The sequence below is a fragment of the Palaemon carinicauda genome, chromosome 2 (assembly GCF_036898095.1).
Source record: "Palaemon carinicauda isolate YSFRI2023 chromosome 2, ASM3689809v2, whole genome shotgun sequence".
Classification (NCBI taxonomy): Eukaryota; Metazoa; Arthropoda; class Malacostraca; order Decapoda; family Palaemonidae; genus Palaemon; species Palaemon carinicauda.
In genome coordinates this window covers 182,276,939-182,287,598 of record NC_090726.1, presented here as the reverse complement: position 1 = coordinate 182,287,598, position 10,660 = coordinate 182,276,939, and the positions used below count along the sequence as shown (strand labels likewise).

Below are 10,660 nucleotides of genomic sequence, written 5' to 3'. Positions count from 1 at the left end.
GGAATATGATTGACATCAAGAAAGACTATATCTGAGTAGTGAGGTGTTAATAAACAAAATAGTTTTACACTAAGAACTCTAGTGCTGTATTTGGGTACATATGTTTTTTGTACGGATCTTTAATCCGGTCACCCTAAGTGTTTTTTAATCAATATGAGAGGCATAACATAAATAGCAACATTTGTTTGCAGAAACAGCTGCAATTAAAAACAATAATACTTTATATCGTATAAGTATGAATAAAAATCCTGCGTTGTATATAGTATTTAATAATTTCAGAAATGAGACAAAATATTCTTAATCATACACAATTTAAGACTAATTTACAACAAGTTTTACAAAAAACCCTACATGTGTTAAGAATTTATGTCACTACACAATAAAAAAAAAAAGCTCATAAAATATGTCAATATAATATATTGTAGCTATAAAAAGAAAAAAAAATCACAAAAATTTAAAGAAACAGTACATGGAAAATTTATTTTAAAACATATCACAACATAAAGACTGTTCTTGCAAGAGGCTATTTTCATGTCATATAATAAGGCATTCAAAATCACTGGGTAAGTTCTCCCTCACACAAGCAACAAAAGAATCACTACCTATTCAGAATTAACGGAGCTCTGCACCTTTGGTAGCTACAAATACAATTATTTTAGCAATCTCAAATGCTGCAGAGAGATATTGCAATCCACTATCTGAAGGAAAAAAATACCAGAGGCATGTTCAAATATCATATTTCTTAATGACTGACCAAAGGTCTACGACTTAATTATTCGACACTTATGGTTTTCTAAATGAATATTCATGGCATGAATATATCCCATGAAGAAATTTAGAAGAAAATACTTTCCCCTTAGAAATTCTTGAAACGAAAGTGATACATTTTTATCACTGGTGTAATGCAGACTCTGACAGAATTAAGAATTGATGCTCGGATTTCTTCTAATTTATAACTCCACTTTGATATTCAACAAAAAATCTTCTGTTCTGTAAAATTCAATGAAACATCTAATACTAATCCAATCAGAAACCAATTAACTACCTTTTCTTGGTAGAACTTTATGGTAGGCAAATATAAGACTACAGTATTTCATTTGTCATTACATGGAACACTGGTTAGTTCTAATTTCATGAAGCAACCAAAATCAAACATACCTCAAGCACCTTTGTTAACTATGTCTTTACATTCTTTCAAGAAGCAAGCCATCAAAAATTCCAATTAATTGCTTAATCCCCTGCTAAAATTGATGAATCAGTTCACATGCCCAAAAGATAAGTCTTATTAGACTAGAACAAAAATATATGGACAGATAAAATGGCAAAATTATACTACCCACCATTCAACTTTTGACAATGATAGTTGTATACTTCCCACCATTAGACATTGAAAATGGTACATCTATTGTTACCCTTTCCTCTAACTCATCGCTCCTTAAAACCTTCAACTTCACTAAGTAGTCATCTGTGGTAACCCGAACTCATCCACCGGCAAGCCATCTTTGACTGTCTCTGCTCCTGGTTCCTTCTCTGGGGCATTTGGGATGTTGACGTCGTCTAAGTAAGATGCATCATCATCCACCATAATGTCATCTCCCAGGGCATCAAGTTCAGCTGCAAGATCGTCCTCATCCATGTCCGGCATGCCGTAAGTGCGGCCTAATGCTTCCTGGACTTCATCAGCTTGCTCAAGCATATCAGACATATCATCCTGTAGGTCTTCTATTTCATCAATATTGATGTGCTTGTATTCTTTTTTCATTTCCTTGACACCCAGTTTCATGGCAGCAACTGTGGTCTTGGTGTCTTTCAATGTTTGTGTAGCATAGTTTGCTTGTTCCATATTGAATGCCTGATTCCTTAAATTTGATGACTGAGCTTCATACATCTTTTTCTGCTTTAGAACTCTTAATGCCTTCTGTTTTACAGCATTTTTGGCTGGACCCTCCCGCATCTGTAAGGGAAGCGTATCATTTCATATTTCCTTTATACTTATCAAAAGTGAAATTACAGTACTCAATCAAAATTGATAAGGGAAATGTTCACAAAATATCCAGCAGTATTAATTAGAACCAAGATTATTACAGTACAATACATTTGAAATAAATGTGAAACATTAAAAAAATAATTTTCTAACCCTTTTTTTTAAAAGTGAGCAACGTGCTTTATCAAAATATAAATGTAATTTTGCTGTCTTCTACTGTAGATGCAATAACTATCACTGTCTGTTACAGGATAGGCATATGTCTATTATCAAGGCATAGTAATTGACCAGCAACAAATATATATTAGCATATACCAGAAAAAAATATTCAAGTACAATCCAATTTGAAGATCACTAACACTAGGCAATTGTATTGGACCACAGGTTGCTACGGGATGCCCCTTGAGGTTTTCATGGTAGCAGACGCAAGAGCTAAGAATACTATGGCCACAGTTTCGAGTCTCTTTACAGGCAAAACTGTCATTAATGCAAAAACTGTGGGATAAATGGGAATAGAAGATAGACTCGCACCTTGTGGCATGCAGAATCTCATCAGTCAAAGATAGTACAGGAAGCAAGATTTTGCTCCAGCAACTAGAGAGCAGTTAATTCTCTGGCCCAGAGATCAGAGAATTCACATTGTAAAAGGACGTGTGAGCAAGTCCTAACTATAAAACTTTAAACCTTGAGGGGTGTTGAAACCCCAATAAATGACCGTTGAACTCAATTTCACAGGAGCCATGATAGCCTCTCCAAGGTCACTGCACTCACTAATGAATGCAAGAACACTGAGAAACAAACACTCAGTCTCTGGATTCTCCATCTGGACCTTTGTTAGATGCTATTGGGGCATTGAAAACAGGTTCTAACAAGCCCCTCAGGAAACAGTAATTGCTTTTATTTTTTCAGAATATGCACAATCCCAACTGAAAACAAGAACGGGAGTGTAACCTGAAGAGGTTGACGAGGGCCCGATCGACAATCAGCCTCCCATTCAAAACAGGACTGCCTTTGGCCTCAATTACCCCCAAAGACTGATGAAGTACAGTACAGCAATTTGGAATCTCTGTGAAGCATAAAAGAGAATTACATCAGGGAATGCACAGAAGTGTCACATGCATACTGTATTGGTCACTTGGTAGTGAATAACCTTCAAGTCAATTAGAGCAGTCCTGGATGGTCATTTATGCCTGTTGATGGTCAAGTGAGCATGTGGGAACTTCCAGGCATAGGAAATGGCCAAGAGAGGAAAGAATACGTGAAGGTGATCTTGTTCACTCGTCAGAGTGCGTGGTAGCAACACTGGTGGGTCATAGTCACCAGGAGAGAGAAAATGCTGTGACTGAACATTTGGTGAACAACCTCGCAGTGACCAATCCCACAGAAAACAATCAGTGACCAATCCCACAAAAAACAGTCACAAGGAGACTAAGGATCATATTCCCAATCACGTTCAAGTGAAATTATGTCTCATCACTCGTAAAAGTGAAAAGATCAAAAGCTGGTTCCTCTCATCCCACCGAAAGCCAATTTCTCCCCTTGACATCAAAATATCCTTTAGGAGAGAAACCGAGATGTACCTTGATTGTCCACGAGAAGAAAGAGGTGAAAGACTGCCGTCCATTCATCCTGACCAACAGTGCGCTTGCTCGGTTCGGGACGAGACTGAGCACCAACAGTAGGACTGTAAGCATCTGTATCGTATATGAATACATGTTCCGTTCCGAGATGGTTATCGGTACAGCACCATATACCTTACGCATAAGCAGGGGGTGATCAATCTGTGATCTTCTGAAAAGAACTCGTAGTCTCTTTTTCTCTCAGAACCCACCTGAGATAGCAAAACAAGACACCAATCGAGTTGAGCACCCCCGTCACATAGAAGGGACCAGAGAGCTGGATGAATATGTCCCACCCTACCTGGAGGGTATGGGTACTTAATCCCTGGAGGGACTGTTACCTGCTGCTGGTACATCAGAAGTATCCGACGGACCAATTCCCGATACTGGTAGCTGGCGTTTGTGGGACCGATCATCTGCAATCGGTGCCACAGAAATAGCTATAACACCAGACTCGCAATAAGCTTGATGGACTCAAAAGTAATCAGCCAGTGGGTGAGCTCAGTTACTCATTCCTGATGGAAAAGAGTAGCTCTCTAAGGGTGAAGATGCTGCTCCTGTATCACAGCAGGCATGGTGAAGGTGGGCAAATGTCTCACCTACTACTCACCTCAATTCAGTGTTGGGGCCCGGCTAGGACTGTTCACCTGCATCCAATCAAATAAGAAGACCATCATATCGGGCTCCCAATAGCTCGACCAACGATGAAAGAACCAGTCATAGGACGAGACCTGATGCTCCCTCAAGAAGAGGGAGGGTAGCTACCTACGGGCCAGGGTGTTCCTTCCGTCACAACAGGACTGGTAAAACAAGAGAAATGCTCATCATCACCTGGCCTGTGGATCCACCTAACAGAACTCTAAGGTAATATTCAGTGAGTATGATCTATCACTCCCTCCTGAAAAAAGAGAGCACATGGTAGAACTCACCAGGAGCTCCTTGGAAGAGACCTCCTACCAGACTACTACTGCTGCTTCCTTCTGAGAAAATGTGTCTGAAGAAGAGATCTCCCTTCGCCAACATTTCTTTGCTACCACTAATGGTAAACCCATGCTGGACCCACTGAACAGTACACCGACCCTCAAGGGAGAGGGTACTGGGTGAGAATTGGTTCTTTCTTTCAAAAGTTAAGGAGAGATCACTTGAAGTCTAGAGGAACTTCTTGCGATGCCCTTCCTGGACTTCTTCAATTTATTCCTATATTTTTTAGGAGAATTGTCAGAATAAAAAAAGGAGAGGAAGACAGGGATGGCTTCAAACGACGTGTCCATACCCTCAACCGGCAACTTTTCACCTGGTATCTGTGCTAATAGTAGTAGTAATCGTACTGTTCTCACCTTGCTGACAGTCCCCGAAGGTACCGGTCGGCGTGCCAGTTCTGTTGGGCATACCATACTGTGGTGGAGATCAGTCTGGGGAAGACCGTTTATTGACAACTTTAATTGGCTCACTACCATTCACTGACCCTGAAGGTACTGACTGATACACAAGCTCCATATATCACCACTATGAGGTAGCGTGATCAACAGACATTGGCCTACCATACAGTGCTAGATATCGGTCTGGCAGGACCACTCACTTACAACTGATGTGGTGGCTGTTCGCTAACCAACGACAGAGACTATAGCAGAGTTCTATATGACAAATAGCAGCGCACAAGGGTTAGGAACATTCCTCCTATCACTAATGGAACGGGAAAGTTGGGTGCATACGGCCCAACCTCTCCCTGGTCTACCGTGCTAGTGTTCAGTCTGATTAAGACAGCTCATCAGGAGCCGGTGCAACAGCAGGTGAGTATCGTTACTCCCTCCCAAAAGGAGTGGAATATTTAGATGTAGGTTTTCCCCAAAAGCTATCTTCTTTGTCTCCTTCATACAAAAGAAATGTCTAACGCAGAGAAAAATAAGGGTGAAAAATGAGGGAGATGTTGATAAAGGAAGAAGAAAGAAAACTTCTGCTATTTCCCCATGTCAACCATTCTTTCTTACTGTCACTGAAAAGTCATGACCTGGCCACCTGATAATAAATGCGATCCCTTGGATGAAGACACTACTAAAGCTTCCTCCACCACATCACAAACCAGCACTGGGTTTTGTCACAAGGGGAGCATCTGGGGATTGCTCACTGATATCATCAAATAACACTGTCAGAGTAGGGAAAGCCTGAAAGACAAAATAATTTTTATTATCGTACAACACTCGGTCTGATTTGGGTAACTCCTTCCTGCAGTACAGAAACTACCCTGAAGTGAGACGAGTTGTGCTCTGAATTTATTATCTTCCTAATCGGAGGAGTGAGAACTACGCTCCAAAAAGAGGGGGGGGGGGGGGCACTTACACTGAACCTCTCAAAAAGGTACACAATACATACGGTTCTGAAGGATTGTATCCTCATAAGAACAAAATTTCAATTCGCCACATGCTCACTTTTCAGCGTAGGCCTACTTCCGCTTACAAGCAAGAGTAGAGTATTCATAAACAAAAAAATTGCTGCTGTTAATGGCCGTTCCACTCCCGCTAAAAACATTTCTAGGTTAGAGAACGAAAGATTTATAGGCCTATACTCATAGACACAATTATGAATACAGATTAACAACATACCTTTTTCATTTGATCCTTGTATTTGACCAGTTCAGCATCTAAACGGGCTATCTTCTTTTCAACCGAATCGGCACGACTGTCAACATTGCCAATGCAGTCAGTAAGATTTGGAGGGGGTTCTTTGGCTTTACCACGACCAAAGAGACGATTCATTATGTCTGGCTGCAAAATAAATATTTTTATTAATTCAAAATTACTTAGCTTTTTACTATGAACACAGCTTGATCAAGATGAAAGTTTTTTAAAATGCCAGCATTCTCCTAGACAAGTTTTTTAATTCTTTACTCCTGTAATTCTGAATAAGAATGAGAATCTACTATCACATTTTGGTTTTAATTCAATCTTACTATCTTACACAAGAAAAATAAATTCAAATAGAAACTGGCTACTAAATATGCATTGCAGCTTTAGCATTTGGTTACGGTACACTACTTAGTGCTGTACATTAATATAATAATATCAGTATCATCATAAAAAATGTCAACTTTCCTGTTACATTAATTTTCTTTCTAGCCAGACTTTTTATATTTGGATATCACTGAAAATATTTAGGTCTTAGGATACCCTTCGGAGTAGTGTTAATAAACGTGTCTTGCCCTATAGCAGTTAGAGACTGCACTTAGCCAAGTTCACGTTTCTCCATTGGTGGGCTAATCTCAAGATGAGGTAAATTATACAAGACAGTTTGACCATACCATGAAATTGAATATCCTAATCCCAATAGGACTACATCAAGTGTTTTATCTTATGAAACAGAATAAAATTTATTATATCTTTTCTAAAAAAATTACAAGTTTGTAAGAAAATTTAGATAAGGCGAACTGAACTGTTAAACATTATAACATGACTTGTAATACGCTGTCAAGTTAAACTTGGGTATTCATCTACAATAAAGGAAATTTTAAGTTTTTTAATAAATTTCAACTTCTTCCAGTTTACAAACAAAACCTTTCCTAGAGAAATCGCTGCCATCAACTAAAATGACTGGTGAATATTGCTAAGACAAATAATTAATGGTAGATTCCTTTGGCAACAGGACTTATATCAGAAGGTCAGAGTTAAGATTATCAGAATTGATAATAAATATCATGTTTGTAGTAATGGAAAAAATGCATATTGCCTAAAAGAAAAGAATTTTAATAATAAAATTTCTTATATCTATGCTAATTTGATGTTCATAATGCTGATTTTCCAGAAGCTCGGTTTAACTGACATTTAAAATTTTCCCATTTTCTCCCCCTTTAATAACATACCAGACTACAGTACTGTGTAATTTAACATGCTTTTATTGCTTATTTTTACTTCAAATCAGCTTTCCTTTAATAGGCTGCTTTTGGGAAGTCACAGCTATTTACTATAATTAAGCCAATAACATTTCTCTAAATTTTATAACAGTAAAACAAATACCAAATTTGTTTTCAGTGACAATATATTAGAATATCAAACACAATTTTAGGCCATATTTTGCATATTAACCTTTTATTTCACAAGCAATTCGGCTAATTCTGTTTCTTTGTTTTTCAAGTATATACTTAAACAAGATAAAGGTCAGCAGACAACAATATCATAACAATTATGCCCACAATAATACAGAACTCCTTAAAATGCATTCATTATACTTATAGAGAGAGGTGGTGGATCATAGGCCCAAGCCTTAAGACAGAACTCCTAGGGATGCCATATTACATAACTGCAATGGACCAGTCTAGTATGTAAACAGCGTAATTGCTGTCCAAGAGAAAAAAATTAAAAATGGGGAGGAAGTGACAATAACATAACTCTTTCATCCCTAACTTAATTTCAAACCCCAATTCTTAAGTTACATTACATATTTGAGAAACAGTCACAGGTCTTAAACCAGTGTTCATGAACTTGTGAGTGACAACCAAATGGTACACATAACTGGCAGTGGTCTACCATTGCAAGATCCCAACTCTCAATATCTGTGAAACAGAAAAGCTCTAGGGGGTGTATGTAAGATAACGGCTACCTGCATGTATGATGATGGCAGACTAAGATAAGGCAATGTAAGGGGGGTCGCAAGAGGCCGTTAGCCACTGTTAGGTAAGCAGGTAAGGACACGACTTGTAGGTTAGGTTAGGTGGGTAAAGTTTAGGCGAGTTGATGTCTCTTTTCTATACACAAGGGAGGAACTGGCCACTGATATACAAAGGCTCCAGCTCTAGTAAATCTTTACCATACCACCGTTTGGAAATGTTCGAAATGAGTAAAACCACAGCTTCCTACCATTTGGTTAGTTTAGCCAAATGGTAGGGGGAGATGACAACGAATGATGAGCAAGGGCAAGACATCCTGGGTTGGCTTAGTAATGCAAGGTTTTGATATTTACTATTGCAAGCACACGAGTAAACATTTACCGAAGCTTCTCATTAATAAAAGGCCTGGAAGAAACGCCTCTTCCTTAACAAAGGATGTCAACTACAGCAAACATTGCATCTCTCTTAAGCTCTTGACCAGATGAGTGACAAAATCAAATGGCATAAAGGTTAATGGCCAACAAGACGACTAAAGTTCACTTATGATTTCGCCCCCATCTTTATACGTAATCTTTGAGGCAGTGACTGGCAATTGCAGTGCAGTCTAGCCTACGGTAGCTAAAATAACCACATTTTCAAACTTTTTCCCATTTTACATCTGAAGGTAATTAACCTATTATTACACAAAACTATACAAATAATAAGTTAAAATAAAACTAAAATGATATTAGTCCGAATTCTTGGGAATTGCATTAGTCTGGGACCTAATGAGTCTCAATCATGCATGAAAGGTAATTGGTGGTATATATCTCCGTTTGTTGAGAAATAAAATTGTGTAACTATAAAAAGGCAAAAAATACTAACCAAAAATGGATGTTTCAAGAAGGTGAATCACTATCACAAGGCTATGACGTTATTGTTCCGAAGTCTGCAATTTGCCCCTAATAACAATAACAACAAACCCTTTGGGACTTTTCCTCCAGATTCCGGGGTTGTTCTTATCCCTGCAAAACAATTACGTCATTTCTCATACATTTCTTCTTATAGCTAAAATAATCGTTAATTAAGAAATTCATATTATTTTAAATTGATAATAAAACAATATTATAAATGGATTGCAAACATAATTATTATATTGTTATAATAACAAACTATCCATTTTGGAGAGGTTCTTGGGTATCGAAAGTGAAAATTGATGACGTCACTCTGACTCAATGAATAATCATTATAGATAACGGTAATATAAAATCAATTGTTAATAGCATTATGTAAATTTATAATATAAAATGTACTAATAATTAATGAAACTCTTGAATGGTTGTAGGAATGATAGACTTCCCCGTGACGTCATATATACTTTAACGTCATCAAGCCTCACGGAACTGTCCCTTTGTTTTATTAGATTATTTTTTTTTCAGCGAAAATTTGTCAAAAGAAGAAAAAGGTAATGTTCATGTTATATTTTCCCCTTAATATAGTAGATCAATGTGACTTTCATTGAGCAAAACTTATGAAGAATTTCCCATGTTCTTCTCGGTTGATTAGGCTGTCTTGCTGATAAGGGTTTTCGTGAACTGAAAATTCTAGTTCTGTTAGCAAGGTAAAGTTAGATATATAATTGATTTCAGTCCGTTTTAGCTACTATAAATCATAAGCCTTATTTCCTTAATTTCATTTGGGCAATGCCCTTTTTTAGTTTCTGCCCAGTTCCTTGAGAATGTGAATGTAATTCCTTCCAAAATATTTCGGTGCTACTATAGCGTGAGGTCTACCACACTATAGCGTGAGATCTACCTCCCGTTAGCACTATAGCGCGAGGTCTACCGCTGAATTATTTGTCCCTCACAGATAAAACATATTTCATACATTTCTTTAAGCAATGAACGCTTAATTTAAACATATCTTAGACTTAAATAGATAATTGGATTTCTAATTACATTAAAAAAAAAAATAAAGGTAAAAATACACGTTATCATATATTCTCATACATTTATTCTAGCGATACACTCTTCGTACATCAAACATGTTATCATATATTTCCATACATTTATTCTAGCGATACACTCTTCGTACATCAAACAATGTTATATATATTTCCATACATATATTCTAGCGATACACTCTTCGAACATCAAACAGGTTATCATATATTTCCATACATTTATTCTAGCGATACACACTTCGTACATTAAACATGTTATCATATATTTCCATACATTTATTCTATCGATACACTTCTTACATCAAACAGGTTATCATATAATTCCATACATTTATTCTAGCGATACACACTTCGTACATCTTCTAAACATGACACAAATAGATCACTAGAATTTTTTCTCATCACCTTTCAGCAAAAATGATCAAGATGAGACTGGAACAGCTGATGACCAACACCTCGCATTAATCTCTTCAGAATCATCGTTTTAGCGTCCAACCATGATCGCTCAATTGCCTGCG

General features: G+C 37.4%; 1 protein-coding gene across 1 annotated transcript; it reads right to left on the bottom strand.

Annotated features, from left to right (window-relative positions):
* Nucleotides 1–290: 290 nt before the first annotated feature.
* On the bottom strand, nt 291–9,204 carry Vps60 (vacuolar protein sorting 60). Its single transcript, XM_068359643.1, has 3 exons — nt 9,065–9,204; nt 6,204–6,365; nt 291–1,954 (listed from the first exon to the last, which is right to left on the bottom strand). The coding sequence occupies exons 2-3, from the start codon at nt 6,354–6,356 to the stop codon at nt 1,454–1,456; spliced, it is 654 nt and encodes a 217-aa protein (XP_068215744.1). The 5' UTR covers nt 6,357–6,365; nt 9,065–9,204; the 3' UTR covers nt 291–1,453.
* Between the last annotated feature and the right edge of the window lie 1,456 nt (nt 9,205–10,660).

Coding starts and splice junctions, on each gene's coding strand:
- Vps60 (XM_068359643.1), bottom strand. CDS start 6,356: ATGAATCGTCTCTTTGGTCGTGGTAAAGCCAAAGAACCCCCTCCAAAT. Junction 1,955..6,203: donor ACAAGGATCAAATGAAAAAG/GTATGTTGTTAA, acceptor CTTCCCTTACAG/ATGCGGGAGGGTCCAGCCAA.